Consider the following 22,074-nt stretch of genomic DNA (forward strand, 5'->3'; position numbering starts at 1 on the left):
GGGAAAAGGCCTCTTCGTCCCGCCCACCCCCAACGGTGGTCCCCGCGGCCCACTATTGCTCGTTAGGCAACGCGTGTACGTCTTTGCCGAGGACTGGTCCGCGGTTTCCCTGCTACAGTTCTTTCTCGAGGTATTGTTCCCTTCCTTTGGTTTTGTGGTCTCTGCGGCCGGGGTGCGGAAACTGCTGAAAGGAACTGGATCTCACCTCTGCGGGTGCAGCCTGGAGGCGGCGGGGAGCTGAAGCAGAACGGTGTGTGAGTGGTAATAATAGTACTGATAATTACAAACGGAAGTGTTGGTGTAACGTTGCATGCTTTGGGTGATCTTACAGTGACTATTTGGTGAGCGACGTAGGCGGGATAAGGGTAATTTAGCCGCTTGTACAGATGTGGAAAATGAGGCCCCCCAAAGGTTAAAGGGCTTGGTCAGTGTCACTTAGCGAACTAGCAGCGGAAGGGGAACCTTCCCGAATTTACTTGTGGTTTAATTGTCCGTTTCACAAGGAGCTGACTTGCAAATGTATCCTTTTCTTACACTCAGTAGTCATCGAACCAAGCTTGGTGAAGTTCTCATTTATCTAGTTAAGTGTAGAGTCCAGGAGGAAAAAAGACTTTTTCCCCCAGAAAAATGGTAAATTACGATTTTACCGATATATTAAGAAGCAGCTACTAGTTACTCCGCCACTGTTGAGTTTTGTGACCTCGGGGACTGGCTTAGGAGGCTGTGAAATATTGTTATAATAAAGAAAACATAAAAATGATTCGCTCTGTTTTACCTGTTTATAAATATGTACTTAGTATCTCCGAACCATAGAACTTACCAGACTATAGACTATTGCAAAGAATATAATTTTCTGAGAAGTTCTAGAGTCTTAACCCTTCAGTTGTTAAAAGTAAAACCAGTGGAACCCCTATTTTATTTTTTGTCAAAAATGGATGGTAGATGACTTAGAGGTGATGTCAGTTTGTATCTACTATAGCATCAAAGGAACTAGAAAATCTTTTAATTTTTAAAAATTGTTTTTAATCACACATATTGTCATGAAATAGTAAAGAAGAGCTAATAATGCAAAGTAACAAATCTCTCCCCTTTCAGATGAGATTGGCAGTCACATTTAACTTTCCTGGACGGCTGTTTCTTTGAATAGTTTTGTATACCTTTAAAGGCATAAAAAGCATGTTCCTCTATTTTTTCCATGCTTCTGCCATTTAGTAAAGTATCACTTTAAAACCTCAGAAAACATTCTATAATAGCATTTAGCTTTATCTTACACCATCCCCTAACCCTCATTTCTCATATTCGCTTTGTATCTATGTTCTTTATTTTAGTTACATCAAAAAGCATATTTACATATAATGAGAAAAATACTGTTTATGCAGGAGCAAAGTTGTGGCATGAAGTCTTTATAAAGGATATTGTGCTGAGTTACTGCTTTACTTCCCATTTTCTTTGTATACAGACCTGAAGAGAGTTCCTGGATGTGGAGTTTGTTTTTTTAGAACCATCCTTGTGCTGTGAAGTGTTTGATGAAAAAATGTTTGGAAGATTGACTTTTCCACAGCTGCTTTTTGCTAGCCTCCTTGGAATTGCTGGAGGAATATATATTTATCAACCAATATTTGAGCAGTATTCCAGAGATCAGAAGGAGTTAAAAGAAAAAATGAAATTGGTAGAAGACTCAGAAGAGAAGAAAAGTTGATACTACATGGAGTTGAACTGTAATTGCGTAAAATTCCATTGAAATTATACATTGAGTATAAATAATCTAGTAAAAAGTTATTCACTATAAATCTAGTAAAAAGTTATCAATTATACTTTAAATGTAAGTACATTATTGATAGTGATTTTAAATTAGCTTTAAAAGTAGCACTGTCAATTTTAATGTTTACTTTACTTTTTGCCATTCTGTGTCTTTTCACCAGGATCTATGAGTTTGTTTCCCTTTAAGCAAAAATGAATGTATTAAGGAATATTTTATTTCTTAGTTGAGGCTTATTTTTCTGGGAATCCTGCCTATACATTGGCAGTCTAGGGTATATAAACCAGCTGGGAATTGTGTTTACAGTTGTGTTTGTAAATAAGGTTAACCAAGTTACCTACCTCCTGCAGAATGCCCCTCAATTAGCCTGCAATTAGCCTACTTTAATATACTTCAGCACTCTTTCAATTCCTGGCTTTCTCATCCCAGGCAGAATGGAGGTGTAAATTGAGAATCAGGATGGCTCAAATTAAATAAATAGAGGTTTTTGAGACTGTAGATGGTGTCACATAGGGTGGCAAACATTACACAGATCTGTTTACTTAACTCACTAAGCAAATTTGCATTAATAATCACGATCATGGAAGAGTTAATTTTTTATGAAGCTATTCATATAGTTAAAGGGTCTTTTGGAAATTGCTGAGAACTGATTTAATTTTATATTTTCAGTGACAGCTTAAATGTAACACATGTACAAAATACTGTAAATCAACTCATTTCTTTTTTTTGAAAAATTAATTATAACTTAATATAAACTATCTATGATGAGATCAGTGTAAGTAGCAGGATTAAGAGAGAGAGGGGCGAAGTTGAACTGCTGCTGCTGCTGCTAAATCACTACTTTTGATTATTTTGAGAAGGATGCACCTGTCTGTTTGATAGTCACATACCAGCTGTCAGAGAATGAGTTGATTTTTTTTTTTCCCCCAGTAAAGGTACTGCTGCTGCTGCTGCTAAGTCACTTCAGTCGTGTCTGACTCTGTGTGATCCCATAGACGGCAGCCCACCAGGCTCCCCCGTCCCTGGGATTCTCCAGGCAAAAACACTGAAGTGGGTTGCCATTTCCTTCTCCAATGTGCGAAAGTGAAAAGTGAAAGTGAAGTTGCTCAGTCGTGTCCGACTCTTAGCGACCCCATGGACTGCAGCCTACCAGGCTCCTCCATCCATGGGATTCTCCAGGCAAGAGTGCTGGAGTGGGGTGTAGTAAAGGTACTACAGCCATTCAAATCGAAGCTATAGTGAGATGCCACTTCACATACACTAGGGTGACTGCCGTCAGAGAGGAAGTAGTAAGTATTGATGGGAATGTGGAGAAGTTGAAATCCTTGAATATTGCTGGTGAGAATATAAAACAAGTTTGGCAGTTGTGGAAGTTTGGAAGTTCCTCAAAAAGAACATATAGTGTTACCATTTGACCCAGCAATTCTGCTTGTAGACATATATCCCAGAGTAGTGAAAACGTCTGCATAAACATTTGTAAATGAGTGCTCGTAGCGTCATTATTATAATAGCCCCAAAGTGGAATAATCCAAATGTCTCAGCCAGTGAACGTATAACTATATCGTGGTATATCCACGATGGATATACCAATCAAGCAATGGAATATTCCTTGATTGAGCACAAAAGGCCACATATTGTATAATTCTATTTATAGGACATGTCCAGGATAGGTAAATGCATAGAGACAAAGTGGATTAGTATTAAGTATTTCCCAGTGATTAAGGGGAAGAAGGCATAGGGAGTGACTGCTAATGGATATAGTGTTACTTTTTAGGATAATGAAAATGTTTTGGAACTAGATAGTGGTGTTCAGTGACAGGTTTGTGAATATGTTAAAAACCACTGAAGTGCACACTTTACAACTTTATTGTGTGAGATTATATCTCAATAAAATGTCAAAGAGGACTTCTCTGATGATCCAGTGGTTAAGAATGCACCTGCCAATGCAGGGGACATGGGTTTGATCCCTGGTCTGGAAAGATTACATGTGCCCCAGGACAGCTAAAGCCTACATGCCACAACTGCTGGAGGCTGTGCTCTGCAGTGAGAGGCCACTGCAACGAGAAGGCCCTGCTGTTGCAACCAGAGTGAGCCTGTGCATAGCAGTGAATACCCCGTGCAGCCAATTAAAAAAATATTAAAAAAAAAACACTGTCAGGGGGAAAAAAAACCCCACTGCTTCCAGAGTAGCAGCTGCAGTCGGGGTAGTCCATTGTTTTCTTCCATAATTCGTCTAGTACATGTGTATGGTGTAGAGTATACATAACATAAAAATTTACTAGTTTTATGATTTTTAAGTACATTTCAGTGGCATTAAGTATATTCACATTGTTGTGTGACCACCATCACCATCCATGTGTAAAACGTCTGTTTAGTCTTTGCAAGGCCCAAAGAACTGAATTGAATGGCAATGTGGAGATGCCCCACCCCTATATCCTTCATATATTTGAAGGTGGTGTTAATGTCTGCAATTCTTTGCATGAATTGCTTCCAATTTGTTGTCATAGTCAGGGAAAGGAGATTCAGGGGCTTTCAGTTGGTTCTTTATACAATAATGATGTGGTTTGGACTGAATGCATCCCTCCATTCATATGGGGGGAAGCCCTAATCCCCTTGTTTGGGTATTTGGAGGTGGGGCATTTGGGAAGTAATTAGGTCCTGAGGGTGGAGCCCTTATCAATGGGATTAATAGTAGTGTTAGTGGCTCAGTCCTGTCCAACTCTTTGTGACCCCATGGACTGTAGCTGTCAGGCTCCTCTGTCCACAGAATTCTTCAGGCAGGAATACTGCAGTGGGTGGCCATTTCCTTCTCCAGGGGATCTTCCCAACCCAGGAATCAAACCCAGGTCTCCTGCACTACAGGCAATTTCTTTACCATCAGAGCCACCTATGTTTAAAAGCATCAATGGGATTAGTGCCCTTAAAGAAAAGATACCAGAGACGTGCTCTGTCTCTTGCCCATGCAAGAAGGTGGCTGTCTGCAAATCAGGAAAAGAGGCTTCATCATATACTGAATCTGCCTCTGCCAGCCCCTTGATCTTGTACACCTCAGCCTTCAAAACTGTGAGAGAAAAATACCTGTGTTTAAACCACTTATTTAGTGGAATTTATTAATAGCAATCTGAACAGACTAAGGCATGGCTCTTCCTGTAAGATCAATGTGAGATCCCTTCCAGCTATTGAGTGTGTGTATATATATATGTGTGTGAATATGTGTGTATACATATTATATATCCTATCCATGGACCTCAGTTTGGGGAGGAATGACAATGGGTTCCTGTAAAACAAATTTGGGCTAAACCTGTATCTATTTTATCCCACCCCCAAGGACCCTGCACTCTAAACTGAGGGACCATGGTCAATTTAGAGCTTCCTTGTACCAGCCTCAGATCATGCAGTCAACAGGATCTGAATTTTGTCCTGGTTAAAGGCCTTGGGTCTCTTGGTAGGAGCAGAGGAAAGTTTATGGTAGATTCTTGTGGCATTGAGGAGTCCTTCCTCAGGTAAACACAGCTTCTTTAATTGTTGGATCTAAATTTGCAGAATGACTTAAATCAGGAAATTTAAAAGATCTTGATTCCCAGTGTGAAAACCAACAGCCTTCTGCTCACTACTACTTAATTTTCTTTTAAAAATATATGAAAAAATATATGAGTCAAGAAACACCCCTTTCTTTCCCCAAAACAATAACACCCTTCTATCTTTTCCTTCAGAATATGGTGACCTTTTATGCTGTTGGAATAGAACCCTGTATGCTATCAATTCAAGACACCCTGGGTATGCTCCAGCCTGACTTCCCATTTTAGCAGTTATGACTTGCCATCAGACCTTTGCTACTTGGAAATTCTTTTGTTTCTAACTTGGGAGTCCTGTTGCAGCGTCTTCTGTCAGTCTCATCTCATAAAGGACATCCATGTCAGTGGCCTCCTCACCAGTGCCTCAGTGAAAGGAGCCCCATCAGGGCCTTGCAGGTAACAGCAGCTGGTGGTTCTGCAGTCTCATCACAAATCTGTTATTCTGACTCCAAGGTCAGCAGGGCAAGATAAGGAGAAAAGAAAGTTAAAGAGGGAAAGCCAAGACAATGATAGATTTTCAAGGGGGCCACTTGACTTGATCCTATGGGATTTTCTGAAGAGAATTTAAAAATTTTTTTAGCTATTGAAGTAACTTCAGACTTAAAAAGTACAAAAATAATATAAAAAAATTTCATATACTTGTTATCCAGGTTCCACAGATGTTAACATTTATCCACATTTGCTTTAATTTCTCTGTATATATGTGCTTACGTATTATGCACACACAAACTTATTATTTTTCTAAACCCTTTGAAAACAGAGTAAGTTGCCCATGTGATTCCCGTAACCTCTAAATGTTTTAGTGTGCAATTCCTAAAAACAGGGATGTTCTCATTTATTATTATAGTGTAATAATCAAGATCAGGAAGTTAAGATTGATAGGATATTATCTAATCTCAGATTTCATTCCGATTCTACTAAGTCCTATTAATGTCCTTTAGAACAAGACAAAAATATTTTTCTGAACTGGGATCTCATTTAGGGTCACATTTGAATTTAGTTCATGGTTCTTTGGTTTTATTTATTCTTGTTTCTTGAAAGTGAAAGTGAAGTCGCTCAGTCATGTCTGACTCTTTGCAACCCCATGGACTGTAATGTAGCCTACCAGGCTTGTTAGTCATTGCCTTTTATGACCTAGAAATTTTCAAAGAATGTTGGTTTGTTTTGTAAAATATACCTTAATTTGAATTTGTTTAATGCTTCTGTATGATTAGATAGCTTCAGGTTATACCTTTTTGGTAGGGATACTGCAGAAGTGATGTGTTGGTTTGATTCACAGATTCCTATTTTATTCAGTGAGTTATAATTTATTACTGTCACCAGGGCTGACCACATGATTTGTGGGGCTCAGTGCAAAATGAAGATGCATGGCTATGGGTAGGGATCAGAAAGTCAGTCTCTTTCTATGGACCCACTACAACTCACAATGAGTGTGCAACCCCCAGTTTACAAACCTCCATGCTTGTGCCCTTGATTCCTGGGTGGTGGCAGCAGCAGGCCCCTGCTGGTGGCACATAGAATGTACTGTGGTGCTACCAGACTAGGGCAGGGACACCGGCCTTCTTGCCCACCCCATAGTGCCATGGGGCATGGGCTCAATCCTGATCTCTTCTGTACTCACGCCCAGGCTCCTGGCCATGTGGAAGGTGATGGCAGAATGTGGGCCTCCCCAAGTGAAGGTGACCAAGTCACTGCTTTGGAGTTGCGAATGCAAGGCCGTGCAGGTCCCAGGGGACTGATAGCTTACAGTGAACAATGTTGGATTTGTGATGTTCGGAGAAGATGTAGCATCGGGACCAGGGACCAGGCTTGATCACTCAAGAGCTTTTGTGTAGCAGAGTTTTATTAAAGTATAAAAAGGGACAGAGAAAGCTTCTGACAGACATCAGAAAGGGGACAGAGAGTGCACCCTTGCTAGTCTTAGCAAGGGAGTTATATACTTTTTCAATCGGTTATTACAGTAAATCAAAAGGATATCTCAAGGTTGTAAAGGTCTTACCAGACCCACTCCCAAGCAATTTATATTTTAAGATGACAGAATTAGTCAGAAGGATCTCAAGAAGGAGAAACATGTCCTCAAGCAAGATCCATTGTTATATTGACTAAGACAAAGCAATGTAGGAAAAAAACAAAATTGTCCTTTTTTCCTCCTTGAGAGCCCCAGACCCCTATCCTCCTCAGGGACCCCGGACTTCTTATCAACCTACTGTCAACTGAGAAAAGATGTGCAACTTGAGAGTTGTGAGTTAAGTTTTGTTTGGGGCAAAATGAGGACTGCAGCCCGCGAGGCAGCATCACAGATAGCTCTGAGAGACTGCTCCAAAGCAGCAGTGGGAGAAAGTCAATATATAAGGTTTTGGTGAAGGGGGATTTCAATACCATGAAGCAACTCATTTGACAAAAGGATTTTGGTTAGTCATGAGGATTTGATATCACCATGAAGGGATTTAGTGCTTCTCTAGATATCAGGAGTTGCAAGGATTGAGATTGTCAGGCGAGTGTGTGCTCCTCGGTTCTTGTCTCAACAATGATTAAAGCCTTCAGCATCACAGCCCTCGGATCTTGGACAAACCGTGTGTCATAGCTCTGAGACAGATCAGTGTTACAGCTCTATTTTATTTGGAGATAGCAAGAGAATCCATTCTCCAAGAAGAGAAGAAAGTGGAGGAGCGCGCGGGGGCAGGGGAACAGAGAGAGAGAAGGCACGCAGGAGAGAGAGAGCGCGTGCACCCACGCTTGGCTCCTCCTTTTATATGTTTTCTCCCCCCTGGGCCTGCTCTATGCAAATTGGGCTCAGCCAGGAGTGCTGTTCTACCTGAAGTCCTCACTCTAGTCCCCTGTTCTGTTTTCTAGGGCTTTCCCCTTCCTTATCTTTTAGCTGCCATTTTGGACTCCTTTTCCCTATTCTAACTACCTAACAAGATCACAAAATCTGTTCCTAAAAACACCCAACTATCTAAAAGACCTGTCCCACCAGACTCCCTGGAGCACAGAGTGCCTCCCTCCACCCTGACCTCCCTCAGGGGTTGTTGAAGGTCAACAGCTATATAGCAGCCTGGGCTTCAATCTCCCCATGGCAGATGACAAATGCTCTTGGTAAGTGCCAGTTTGTAGTTGACACTACCTAGGAATTTACTCTCTCAGGACCAGAAAGAGAGGCTTGGGCAGTGGCAGGAGTCAGAGCCATATACATACAGAGGCTTCAAGCCTCCATCATGCTCCACTGTGCCATCAGATTTCACTTGTAAGACACAAATTCAAAGATAAAATTACTGACAATTTTAAAACGGTGACTGCAGAACAATATAATTCTGTGTGCTAGGCCCTGTGTGGTGTTCTGGCTGCAAGGCCATGAAGCCAACCCTGATGATCACTATTTTTATGTTCAAATTGTTCCAATTTGGTCAGTTGGAGTTCTTTCAAGCTGGCCCTGGTTTTTTTTTTTAATGTTTATTTCCAATATGAAGTGTTATTTTTGAGCATTTTCTGAAAATAATTTATAGTTCAACAAGTTTACAACTGTTATGCCCGATGTCCGAATCCCCGAGCGGGAAGAGAGAAGGCTTCCAAGACAATGCAACACGCAAAAAAAGGGAAGTTTATTGCTGACTCGAGTCAGGGCTCCTGCCGCAACCAACGCAGTGGTGCAGGGTCAGAGAGCCCTGCTGTTATCCAAATTTATAGGGTGTGCATAAGTAGTTGGTAGCTGACTTAAGCAGATTGGTTACATGTTTGCAAAGCAATCTTATTGGCCCAAACCTTTGCGGGCTTCTTTTCAAATTTGGGCGTTCGCGGGCTTTTTCAGCTTTCCCCTGATAGGTTCCCTCTTTCTTACTAGGCGCATGTTGATTGGCTGGCTCCAGGTGGCCTGATAATCATGTTACCCCAGAAAACCAGGCCTACTCCTAATCTAGGCTGCCTGTCATGGCATTAGCCCTGGCAGTCTTACATTCCCCCCTGTCTTGTTGTTTCTGTAGAGGAATCTTTCTCTTCATCCTGGGCTACCATCTGATATTGTTGCCTCAATACCATAATCTGAATGGTATTTAGACAATCTTTAACAAAAGACATTAGCTGGTTTAGAATGCAAGGGCCAAAGTCACTGTCAATAGCAGTACTACAAGTGGACCCAGGAGGGTGGAAACTAAGGTGGTCAGCCAGGGGGAGCATTGAAACCAAGACTCAACCCATCCTTGCTGGGCTTCCTGTTCTCTCTTTCTTTGCGCCAGTCTCTCTCTCACTTTTGCCACAGATTCTCTTACTACTCCTGTATGGTCTGCATAGAAACAACATTCTTCTCCCAGGGCCGAGCAGACCCCACCCTGTTGGAGAAAAATCAAGTCTAATCCTCTCCTATTCTGCAAGACTACCTCAGACAAGGAAGTTAGAGACTTCTCCAAGTGACTGATTGATTCTTCTATGCGAGTTATATCTTTATCTATAGCGGCTCGTAGGGAGGAAAACCCTTGGTCTTGCAGAGATAGTGAAGCTATTCCTGTCCCTGCTCCTGCCAGCCCAAGACTGAACAAGGTTGCCATGGTGATCGCACTGATTGGCTCTCTCTTCTGTCTTAGCATTTCCCGGTCCGATGTTAAGTAGATAACCTCTTCAGAGTGGTATAAGATTTTTGGCATCACAGCAACCAAGACACAGAATTCTTGACTCTGGTTAAAAACCTTCACATTTAAACATGGGGTTAGCCCTGTATGTGAACAAATCCACCAACCCCCAAACTCTGGCACAATCCAATTTTTGCCGTGTAAACGTAGGTTACCAATTGTCTGGGCACAAAGGGGAGTTTTATCACGTTGTACTGTGCCCAAACAGAGTCCCTGTCCTCAGACCTCATTTATTGTGAGGCCTACCTTGCGTTCTTCCCATCGGCAATGGGGTGGGTTCCGATCTAAAGACAAATTGTAAGAGACATTGAGGCCTATGGCCTCATAGAAGGGGGGGTGAAGATTATAACAAAGCCAGCAGGATTGGGTCGCATTAGGGTTGGAATGGTTTAAGACTGTAAAAGCAGCATTCACTAAGGCCCATAGGGGGTCGTGAATTGCTGAGCTAGTGGTAACAGTCAGAGGGCCAGGGGTTTCTGTCTGGTTGCCTCTGAGGCTCGGGACCAAGGAGATGTTAAATGTTCTCGGCGAGTTTGGTCGGGAGGTGGTTGGCCTTGAGGGTTCTGGAAGGTAAACTTAACTAAATCCCTGTTTTCTACATCCCATTTTTCCCATTTTTGGGGCCTATCACAAGAGGTTACACAACTCCAGCTCCGGCAATAATAGCTTTCCATGCCCCCACAGGTTTTCCTTTCCATCCCCCACAGTTATTTCTTATGTTGCCTGGGAAGGCCCAGAACCCATCTGTTGACCACCCTTGGGCTGTATTAATAAGTGTCCGTTTCCGTCGGGAGGTCACCTGGTAGTTATGCTGCCCGCTAGAATCCCAGCCTGCCCCGGCACCAAAGAGTCTCCTGAGATCAGAGTACAAGTCTGGCCACCAGGTGTTCGGAGGTGGATTCCTGAGGTCTCGTTGAGTTGCTCATGAGTCTGCCCGTCGCTGGGTTTCCAGGTGATCTTAGCAGGTCGATGGGGGTTGTGACTGGCCACTCCTGGATCGATGAGAACTGCCATCAGCAGAAGAATTAGGAGGCCTCCCGTCGAACAAGTTTCAGTTTCAAAGGCTTTGACGGGTGAGGACTCGCCTTCCATTCTGCTCGCGCTTTTTCCTGTTCTTCTGGAGTGGCTTGCCGCACGTGATTGCAGTGAACCCAGGGTCCAATCCCGTCGACCCTGACAGCGGTAGGAGTGGTAAGGAGAACAACATAAGGGCCTTTCCATCTAGGCTCTAATACCTTAGATTGGTGCCATTTTACCCAAACCCAATCACCTGGGCCAATATTATGTGAGGGGATGACCCCCTCATTTTGACCCTCGTATATCTCTCGAATCAACTTCCAAACATGGTTATGCATCTTACTTAATGCCATCAGAGTTTGCTGGAATTGTCCCAAAGTAGGGGGTGGCAGGCATTTTCCCTCGAAAGTAGGACACACAGGAGGGGGTCTTCCATACAGAATCTCAAAAGGGGTAAGATTCAACTTATACGGGGTGTTACGTGCCAGAAAGAGTGCGAAGGGAAGGAGGGTCACCCAGTCCCCGCCAGTCTCTATTGCCAATTTTGTCAAAGTTTCTTTTAGGGTCCGATTCATTCTCTCAACCTGTCCTGAGCTCTGGGGATTATATTCACAATGTAACTTCCATTTTGTCCCCAGAGCTTTGGCCAGCCCTTGTACAATCTGGCTCACAAAGGCAGGTCCATTATCAGAGCCCGTAGTCACTGGCAGCCCATACCTAGGCACTATCTCTTCTAAGATCTTTTTAGCAACTACTATTGCTGTCTCTCCCTTAGCAGGGAAGGCTTCCACCCACCCCGAGAAGGTATCTACCAGAACCAGCAGATAGCGATACCCGTACTTGCCTGGCCTTACCTCAGTGAAATCTATCTCCCAGTGTTGCCCTGGCTCTTCCCCTTGGTACCTCATTCCCGTCTGCTGCTTTTTCCTGTCCTCATCAGCTGGCACGCTTTGCAAGCCTGGATTATCTCTCGTACAGTTGCATTTTGTCGAGGGAACCTCAGGCAGGCTGTCTGGAGGTGTTAAGGTCTTTTTCTCTCCCAGGTGTGTAGTCGTGTGCAGGTGTTCACACAGGTGACGACCCAGGGTGGCAGGGAATATCAGGTTGTTGTTTTGATCTTGGTACCATCCATCTTGGTCATCCTTCTGGAGGGTGGTATCCTCGTTGATCCAGGCGAGATCAGGGAGGGAATATTCGGGAACTGGTGGCAGAGTCCCCATACCAGGAGGTGGAAGTCCCACGGCTAATATGGGGGCGGCGTAGTCCCGGATAGCCGCCTCCCGAGCAGCCTCATCAGCGGCACGATTGCCCCCTGCCTTAGTGTCTTCTCCTTTCTGGTGACCGGGGACATGTACTATTGCTACTGCCTGGGGCAGTTGGACAGCTTCTAGGAGCCTGCGAATCTCAGGCAAATTTTTTTTTTTTTCATTTATTTTTATTAGTTGGAGGCTAATTACTTTACATCATTACAGTAGTTTTTGTTATACATTGAAATGAATTAGCCATGGATTTACATGTATTCCCCATCCCAGTCCCCCCTCCCACCTCCCTCTCCACCCGATCCCTCTGGGTCTTCCCAGTGCACCAGGCCCGAGCACTTGTCTCATGCACCCAACCTGGGCTGGTTATCTGTTTCACCCTAGATAATATACATGTTTCAATGCTGTTCTCTTGAAACATCCCACCCTCGCCTTCTCCCAGAGTCCACAAGTCTGTTCTATACATCTGAGTCTCTTTTTCTGTTTTGCATATAGGGTTATCGTTACCATCTTTCTAAAGTCCATATATATGTGTTAGTATACTGTAATGGTCTTTATCTTTCTGGCTTACTTCGCTCTGTAAATGGGCTCCAGTTTCATCCATCTCATTAGAACTGATTCAAATGAATTCTTTTTAATGGCTGAGTAATATTCCATGGTGTATATGTACCACAGCTTCCTCATCCATTCGTCTGCTGATGGGCATCTGGGTTGCTTCCATGTCCTGGCTATTATAAACAGTGCTGCGATGAACATTGGGGTGCACGTGTCTCTTTCAGATCTGGTTTCCTTGGTGTGTATGCCCAGAAGTGGGATTGCTGGGTCATATGGCAGTTCTATTTCCAGCTTTTTAAGAAATCTCCACACTGTTTTCCATAGTGGCTGTACTAGTTTGCATTCCCACCAACAGTATAAGAGGGTTCCCTTTTCTCCACACCCTCTCCAGCATTTATTGCTTGTAGACTTTTGGATAGCAGCCATCCTGACTGGCGTATAATGGTACCTCATTGTGGTTTTGATTTGCATTTCTCTGATAATGAGTGATGTTGAGCATCTTTTCATGTGTTTGTTAGCCATCTGTATGTCTTCCTTGGAGAAATGTCTGTTGAGTTCTTTGGCCCATTTTTTGATTGGGTCATTTATTTTTCTGGAGTTGAGCTGGAGGAGTTGCTTGTATATTTTTGAGATTAATCCTTTGTCTGTTGCTTCGTTTGCTATTATTTTCTCCCAGTCTGAGGGCTGTCTTTTCACCTTGCTTATAGTTTCCTTTGTTGTGCAAAAGCTTTTAAGTTTCATTAGGTCCCATTTGTTTATTTTTGCTTTTGTTTCTAAAATTCTGGGATGTGGGTCATAGAGGATCCTGCTGTGATTTATGTCGGAGAGTGTTTTGTCAGGCAAATTTTTGACTTCCTTTCCCTCAGCTGTCCGAAATCCCCTTTCTTGGTATATTGGAACTTGAATATGGGCAGTGCTGAAAGCATATTGGCTGTCAGTAAAAATGGTGACTCGCTTCCCTTTGGCTTGCTCCAGAGCCTGTATTAGGGCAATCAACTCTGCTTTTTGTGCAGAGGTGTTTGGGGGAAGTGTCTCAGCCCATATCGTCTGTCCTGAATCATCAACTATGGCGGCTTCCCGCCATCTTTTGCCCATCTTTTACATAGCTGCTCCCATTGGTGAACCATACTAGCTCACTCTTGTTTAGGGGTACATCAGTTAAGTCTTTTCATGCCGCCAGGGCCTCAGCCAGTATCTCACTGCAATCATGGAGAGGGCGGTCTTTCTCTGGGTTAGGTAGGAGCGTGGCTGGATTCAGGAAGCAAGGGGTCTGAAAATGCACCCGTGGGGCATCAAGCAGCAAGGTCTGGTAATGTGTCAAGCGGGCATTGGAGATCCAGTTACCCGGCGGCTGTTTTAAAACCCCTTCGATGGCGTGGGGGCTGTAAACCGAGAGTTGCTGTGCATACGTCAACTTGTCAGCATCGCGGATGAGGAGGGCAGTGGCTGCAATGATGTGAAGGCAAGGGGGCCACCCAGCGGCCACCGGGTCTAATCGCTTCGAAAGGCATGCCACCGGCCGCTTCCATGGTCCCTATTGTTGCGTCAAGACCCCCTTTCCTATTCCTTGCTTTTCATCTACAAACAGCTGGAATGGCTTATTTGGGTTAGGCAGGGCAAGGGCTGGGGCTTCTAGTAGGGCCCGTCTGAGTGTCTGGAAAGCCTGTTTCATTGACTCAGTCCAAGTCCAGTTTGGGGTCTCTTTACTTCCCTCATACAAGGGCCAGGCCTTCTCAGCAAACCCCATGATCCACAGTCTGCAATATCCAACAGTCCCCAGAAACTCTCTCACCTGGCGGGGGTTCTTGGGCTCTGGTATCTGCAATATTGTTTCCTTCATGGCTTGGGTTAGCCACCTTTGCCCCTGCCTGATCTTATACCTCAAATAGGTGACCTCTTGCTGGGCTATTTGCGCCTTCTTTGCGCTAGCACGATACCCCAAGGTGCCTAGAGTCTGTAAGAGGTCCCCGGTGGCACGGCTGCATGCCTCTTCTGTGGTTCCAGCCAACATAAGGTCATCCACATATTGTAGCAGAATGACCTCTGGGTGGCAAGTCCGATATTCGTAGAGGTCCTCACTCAGAGCCTCATTAAACAAGGTAGGGGAGTTCTTAAACCCCTGTGGGAGGCGGGTCCAAGTTAATTGTACTACTGGTTGGCCTTTCCCCTCAGTGCACTCAAAGGCAAATATCTCCTGGCTCTGGGCCGCCAGGGGTAGGCTGAAAAAAAGCATCTTGCAAGTCCAACACAGAGTACCAAGTGTACCCAGGCAGTAAACTGCTCAGGAGGGTATATGGGTTAGGGACCGTAGGGCGTATGTCACTCACCCATTTGTTGACTTCTCGCAGGTCTTGGACAGGTCTGTAATCTTTCCCCCCTGGCTTCTTCACCGGCAATAAGGGGGTGTTCCAAGGGGATTGGCACCGCTTGAGAATTCCTGCATCCATGAGCCGTCAAATGTGGGGAGTGATCCCCCGCTGAGCTTCCTGGCTCATAGGGTACTGTCTCACCCTCACAGGACTTGCTTCAGCCTTTAGCTCGATGACGACCGGATGTCTCTGTTTGGCCAGTCCCATTCCTGCTGCTGCCCAGGCCAATGGGTATTTATGGACCCACGGTTGTACATCTGGTGCTATAACCTCTGAGGGCTTAGGCGCGAAAAGTCTGTATTCATGTCTTAAGGCTAGGGATAAGACATATATCGGCTGTCCAAGTCCATCCGTGACTGACATTCCCCCAGGGTCAAAATGGATCTGAGCATTAACTTTAGTCAACAGGTCTCTCCCAAGTAGAGGGGCTGGGCATTCTGGTATCACCAAAAACGAGTGGGACACCTGGTGGGCCCCCAGATTTACTTTCCGTTCTGTGGTCCAACAATATCTTTTTGTCCCCGTGGCTCCTTGCACTAAGCTGGTTTTCTTATACATTGGTCCCAGTCGTTGATTTAAAACAGAGTGTTGGGCGCCAGTATCTACCATGAAGCCAACGGGTTTCCCCTCCACATGTATGGTTACCCAGGACTCGGGGAGGGGTGCCGAGCCTTGACTCCCCTAGTCACTGTCTTCCTCCACATATAGAACTCAAGTTCCAGGGGAGATTCTCTTTGGGCTGTTCTCTCTTCGGGTCCCTCTTAGGGCACTCGTTTTTCCAGTGCCCCCGTTCTTTGCAGTAAGCGCACTGATCTTTCTTTAGGGCCTGCCTTTTTGGTTTCTCTTTTTCTCCCGTCTGGGGGTCTCGAGGCTCCCTGAGTTCTGTTCCGGCCTTAATCCCCATAAAAAGAATCTGGGCTAGCTCCCCCTGGTTCTTCCGGTTTTCCTTCACCCTATATTCCCTATCTTCCTTCCTGACCTTCTCAGCTAATTCCCTTTCCTCCCGTCGAATTCGTTCTTCCCTTTCTTCTGAGGTTTCCCTATTATTAAATACCTTTTCAGCTGCTTTCAGTAAATCTTGTGTTGTCTGTTCTCCCAATCCCTCTACCTTTTGTAATTTCCTCCTAATATCTGGGGCTGCCTGATTTACAAACGCTAACAGAACTGCAGCACGTGACTCCTCAGCCTGGGGGTCCATAGGTGTATACTGCCTGAAAGGCTTCCATCAGCCTCTCTAGGAAGGCTGCCGGGCTCTCAGTGGGCTCTTGCCTTACTAAATTTACCTTCGCCAAATTTGTCGGCTTCCTAGCTGCGGCCCACAGGGCAGCCATTAGAGTCTAGCGGTACACTCGGAGACGCTCCCTACCTTCCGCTCGCTCAAAATCCCAGTTAGGCCGCAACAGAGGAAACCCCTCGTCCACGAGATGAGGCTGGGCGGTTGGTCTCCCGTCGACCCCCGGGACCCGTTTCCGCACCTCTGCCAGAATTCGCTCCCGTTCTTCCGTGGTGAAGAGCACCTGCAACAGCTGCTGACAATCATCCCAGTGGGGTTGTGAGTGAACAAAACGGAATCTAAGAGGTCAATGAGGCCTTGGGGTTTCTCTGAGAAAGGAGGGTTCTGGGTTTTCCAATTGTACAGGTCACTTGTGGGAAAGGGCCAGTACTGATAGGCTTGCTCTCCGTCTGGGTTAGCTGGTTCCACTCGGATGGGGAGTGCCTGAACAGTAGATGAAGGTAACTGTGGGTCCCCAGAGTCTTGTCCACCCCTATCACCCCTAGTTCTCCCCCAGGTCCCCAAGGCTGGCCCCCCCTCATGGTCGGTTCCCATTTGCCCTCTTAATCCTCTCGGTTCACCCGTGGGAGCTTCTCTCCTCGGAGAGAATTGTAAGGGGGCCACATATGGCGGAGGCCTTATCTCCGTTTCTAGATCTATCAGGTTTGGATAAGATGATTCCTGAAGGACTGGTTTTGGATCTTCTTTCTTTTTAGTTTTTTCCGGGCAGGGGGTGGGGGGGCGGGTCCTCCATCACCAGGACCTGTGAATTGGAAGAACTAGGAAGTTTGTGAACGAAAGGTTTTGTGAACCACTTAGGCGGATTTTCCACTAGATCTTGCCAGACCATGACATAGGGGACCTGATCCGGATGGCCCCATGGATCAGGAGCCATAATCTTCCCCTTCACAGCCTGTATGATAGACGGTTGAAATGTGTCTTCTGGAGGCCATCCAACCTGGAAAGCGGGCCACTCTGCAGAGCAAAAGGTTATTAATTTACTTTTTTTACTATCAGAGACAAGTTATGGGCCCTGGCCCTGACATCCGAGAAATGGTCAGTCATGAGAGAAAGTGGGGTAGATTCCCCCTGACCCTTGGTCAAAGAATAAATGGTAGGGAAGAGATAAAGAGAAGAATTCACTGAGAACGACCACCAAAAAATCCTACCGGGAGTGGTGGCGACCAAGAGGTTGGGCTTATGGTTTGCTTTTGGAACTGTTTATGTGCCTGCGTCGTTGCATGGAAGTTTTCTTGCTGGGGGCAGGCACCCTAGGGGGTTTTTAGCCCGTTCCGTGACCCCCTTATCCTCTCACGGGAGTCTTCAAGTGGCAGGCGCCCTAATGGCCGTTAAGTGCCTGACCCGTGCCCACACAAAGAATTTTAGGCCACGTCCTCAGTTAGGGATGTTAAAGGAGAGTTTCATCCGATTGGGCTCCCGTTACTGAGGCTCATTTATTGTAGGGCCTTCAGAGTCCGCCAGAGTGTAGCCCTGGCCGGGACTCATCAATTGCCCCCACAACCGTTCGCCTGTTCACTGAAACTCCCGAACAGAAAAGGAATGGAGGACAAATTAGAGAAGAAGAGGAAAAGAGAATAAGTCAGAAGAGAGAGAAGAGAACGATGCACCAGAGGAGAACGAGACCAGAGACAATGGCGGCACACACAAACACGGAGAGTCGTAGACAAACACACAGATAGACAAATGTCGGCCGAAAACACAGCGCTGGGTTTTCGGGCCCCCTGAATCCCCTTGCCTCCTGGTACAAGGTTTACCTTACCGAATGGCATCCACTGTTCACCAGACTCGGAATCAGGAGAGGAACTCTCCTGTCCGCAGAGCCGGCTGCCTTCCAGTGCGCTCGCTGGTCTCGGTCTTGCGCCAGATGGAACATCCAATCCGTTCCCCTTTTATAGAAAGCTTTCTCCTGTGCCAGATACCTTCCTGCTTCTCAGCAGGGCCTCGGATTTACACTGGACTTTCCTGTCCTGCCTGAGCACCTGGTGCTATTATCTAGCCTTCCCCTCTGTCCTGGAAGTGTTCTCTTTCCCCGGTCAAGGGATCCCGGACGAGCCGCCAAATGTTATGCCCGATGTCCGAATCCCCGAGCAGGAAGAGAGAAGGCTTCAAAGACAATGCAACACGCAAAAAAAGGGAAGTTTATTGCTGATGCGAGTCAGGGCTCCTGCCGCAACTAACGCAGTGGTGCAGGGTCAGAGAGCCCTGAGCCCACGCTGTTATCCAAATATATAGGGTGTGCATAAGCAGTTGGTAGCTGGCTTAAGCAGATTGGTTACATGTTTGCAAAGCAATCTTACTGGCCCAAACCTTTGTGGGCTTCTTTTCAAACTTGGGCGTTCGCGGGCTTTTTCAGCTTTCCCCTGATAGGTTCCCTCTTTCTTACTAGGCGCATGTTGATTGGCTGGCTCCAGGTGGCCTGATAATCATGTTACCCCGGAAAACCAGGCCTACTCCTAATCTAGGCTGCCTGTCATGGCATTAGTCCTGGCAGCCTTACAACAACTAGATACAAAATACTTAAGAATATACTTTGACATTCACAGTGGACATATTTGAAAGGTAAGTTTTGTTAATGTAGCTTATAAACAAAAATATTTTGACAGTCCTAGTTAAAACAAGCAAGCTCTTAACTGAGATTTAATATACTCGGTTTCTGTAATAACGTTCTCTTGTTTTCCTCTGGATAAACTTTCCTCAAATTCCTTTTTGAACTTCCTCTGCCCATGCCTTAAATACTGACCAATCCTCTGGATTCTGCAACAAGTCCCCTTTTTACCCTTTCAGCACATTTTCTAGACGAACTCATTGCCTCTCACATCTGAGTAGTAACAGCTCCAGTTCATATCTTCTGAAGTGCTTCAGACCAGCATTTTCAACTGCATACTAAAGAGTTTCACTTGGATGTTCTGCTGGTGCTGGTATGTCAGAGTTGAAATGTCCTGAACTTGTTGATTATGGTCTGTGTCACTCACCCTACCTGATGCTTTTGTCAGGTGAGTGTATGCTCCTCGGTTTTTGTGTCGTCACAACAAAGAGTTGGAGTGACCGACATTAAAGCCCCCTCCGCGTGTCACAGCTCTCGGGTCTTGGACAGACTGTGTTATAGCTCTTAGACAAATCAGTGTTTCAGCTCAGTGTTACAGCTCTATTTTATTTAGAAGATAGCAGGAAAATCCATCTTTGAGGCATGAGGGCACGACGATCCAAAGACGGGAAGAGAAGAGCACCCCAGCGCGTGGGGGGTGGGGTGGAGAGAAAGAGCCCATGCACACGTGGGAGAGAAAGAGAGAGAACCCTTTGGCTCCTCTTTTTATATGTTTTTTCTTCCCCCTGGGCCTGCCCTATGCAAATTGGGCTTAGTCCGGACTGCTGTTTTACCTGAAGTCCTCACTCCGGTCCTCGGACCTTCCTTTGACCTTCTTTTGTTCTATTTTCTCGGGCTTTTCCCTTCCTTGTCTTTTAGCCACTGCCATTTTGGACTCCTGTTTTCTATTCTAACTACCTAACACTTTCTTTTGCTTAGCGGTTCCTAGTTGCCCAAACCAGAAACTTGAGCATTTCCATGAATTTCTCCTTCTCCCTCCCCACGTACAACCAAGTCTTCTTGATTCACTCTCTTAAGTGTCTCAAATCTGTCTATTCATCCTCATCCTCAAGGCCACCCTCTTAAACCAGATCACTGTTATTCCTCACTTGGATTTCAGCATGCTCATTGGCCTTCCCAGCCAATTCTTAACCTCACAGCCGTTAAGAAGATGCATTGTGAGTTTTGGTCCTGGCTTTGCCACTTATTAGCTGTGTAAAACTGGTGAGGTTGCTTAATCTCTTTAATGCGCTTTTTCCTCATCTGTAATATGGAGATAAGAATAGTGCTTATTTCATAGGGCAATTGTGAGAAGTAAATGAGGTGATATATGTAAAGTTCTTAGCGTATTGGCTGATTCAGAATAAATGGTCAATAAATGTTAGCCTTTATTACAAGCATTCCAGGGTCCTTCATTATTCTGCTTATTTCTCCAATTTCTTTGCTCCTTCCACTCATTTTTTCCAGCTTTTATAAGCTTTCAGTTGCTCCAGTATCTCATTCTCTCTTTTTTTGCCTCCAGGCCATTCTTCTTCTTTTTCGTAGAATTCTCTCCTCTCATCTTCCCCAAAGCTTCCCTTGTAGTTCAGCTGCTGAAGAATCTGCCTACAATGCACGAGACCCTGGTTCGATTCCTGGGTTGGGAAGATCTGCTGGAGAAAGAAATGGCAACCCACTCCAGTATTCTTGCCTGGAGAATCCCATGGACAGAGGAGCCTGGAGGGCTAAACCCGAGTGAGACACGACTTAGCAATTAAACCACCCCACCTTCCCCACTTATTCATCCTTCTTAATCTGTACATCACTTGTCTCTGGGATGTATTGATCTGGTATCACTTAACTTGTCTTCCAATTAGTCAGACTTAGCCACTGAACAACAACTTCCCTTATCAAGGATCTTATCTCACTGCACAGAAGTTAACTTGATCTCTTTGAGGACAGGATCACTAAGGGCAAGGACCAGTTTGCCTTGTTCACTATTGCATGTCTAGTACCTAACACAGTGTTTGACTTGCTGGATGAAATGATGGAATGGGTGACGTATGAGCCACAGCATCGCTGTTTTCTGACCTGCCTGGTGAACTCCTGGTGACAGCCCTGCCTGGCTGTAGGAGTGGGGAGGGCTGAGCGCTCCTTGAATCATGTGAACCCTTAGCAGTTGCTGCATTGTTGATGCCCTCCCCTCCCCCCAACAGATCTTAGCTGATCAGTGACTCCCAAGACTTCCTCTACACATGGGACTACTTTCCCTGTTTTAACCTCCACTGACAACAGTTTGATGGCTCTTCTCTAAGGAATATCCCTTGAAAGCATCACCATGTAGTGAATCTGTTATCCCTAACTCTGCGATTACTGCATTATATTTGCCTGAAACTATTAAAATGAATATGTATTCAATATTTAGCAATCTCATATGGTTCATCCTATATGTGATTTTTTTAAAGTAATCTGAGAAGCTCATTGTATTGTAATGCAAACTGAGTAGTTACAGACTGAAAGGATAATGGGATTGGGCAGGTGGCCTTGAGACAGCTGGAATTTGTGATGCAAGAAGAATCTGTGAGATAGAACTGACAGGAGGAGCCGGTGGACTAGGACTTCCAAACATTTGCTTTGCTTAGAAGTAGAATTAGTTGACTGAGGAGTGCTTTGCCTGGGGACTCCCCTGGCAGTCCAATGGTTAAGACTGATCTTCCAATGCAGGGTCTCTGATCAGGAACTAAGATCCCAGATGCCTCCTGATGTGGTCAAAAATTAAAATAAATAAAGAAAGAAAGAAAGAAAAAAAGAAAGAAAGAAAGAAAGAAATGCTTTGCCTGAATGAGCCCAAAAGTGAATTTGGCGCCTCCAGGGAGAACCTGCGGGCCTGAAGCTTCCCGCCTCTGCCTCGCAGCCGCAGGTACAAGCGGCTCACCGAAAGCCGTCGGCACTGAGAGAGGGAAGCCGCTAGGGGGCAGCAGAGGCTCGCAGATGTCTCGCTACAGGGGCTAGTCTTTCAGGTGTATATATATATATATATACTTTTCAATTTTAACGAATTGCT

At 45.3% G+C, this 22,074-nt stretch overlaps 2 protein-coding genes across 4 annotated transcripts in view; both read left to right on the forward strand.

Moving 5' to 3' along the window:
• The first annotated feature begins 15 nt into the window (after positions 1-15).
• PIGBOS1 (PIGB opposite strand 1) lies at positions 16-1,814 on the forward strand. 3 transcript variants are annotated; one of them, XM_020881228.2, is made up of 2 exons: positions 16-254; positions 1,460-1,814. In XM_020881228.2, the coding sequence occupies exon 2, from the start codon at positions 1,535-1,537 to the stop codon at positions 1,697-1,699; it is 165 nt and encodes a 54-aa protein (XP_020736887.1). In that variant the 5' UTR covers positions 16-254; positions 1,460-1,534; the 3' UTR covers positions 1,700-1,814. The 3 variants fall into 3 exon arrangements, with proteins under 3 accessions (XP_020736887.1, XP_020736886.1, XP_020736888.1); XM_020881227.2 differs by having other exon boundaries at positions 17-250; XM_020881229.2 differs by having other exon boundaries at positions 20-130.
• A 14,801-nt stretch (positions 1,815-16,615) lies between these two features.
• RAB27A (RAB27A, member RAS oncogene family) overlaps positions 16,616-22,074 on the forward strand; it is an 85,995-nt gene continuing 80,536 nt past the window's right edge. Inside the window, exons 1-3 of the mRNA XM_070469254.1 lie at positions 16,616-16,705; positions 17,339-17,415; positions 18,834-19,006. The gene's annotated coding sequence lies outside the window, so the exon portion shown is untranslated. The remainder of the gene's footprint in view (positions 16,706-17,338; positions 17,416-18,833; positions 19,007-22,074) is intronic.

Source organism: Odocoileus virginianus, chromosome 6, assembly GCF_023699985.2.
Source record: "Odocoileus virginianus isolate 20LAN1187 ecotype Illinois chromosome 6, Ovbor_1.2, whole genome shotgun sequence".
NCBI classification, from domain to species: Eukaryota; Metazoa; Chordata; class Mammalia; order Artiodactyla; family Cervidae; genus Odocoileus; species Odocoileus virginianus.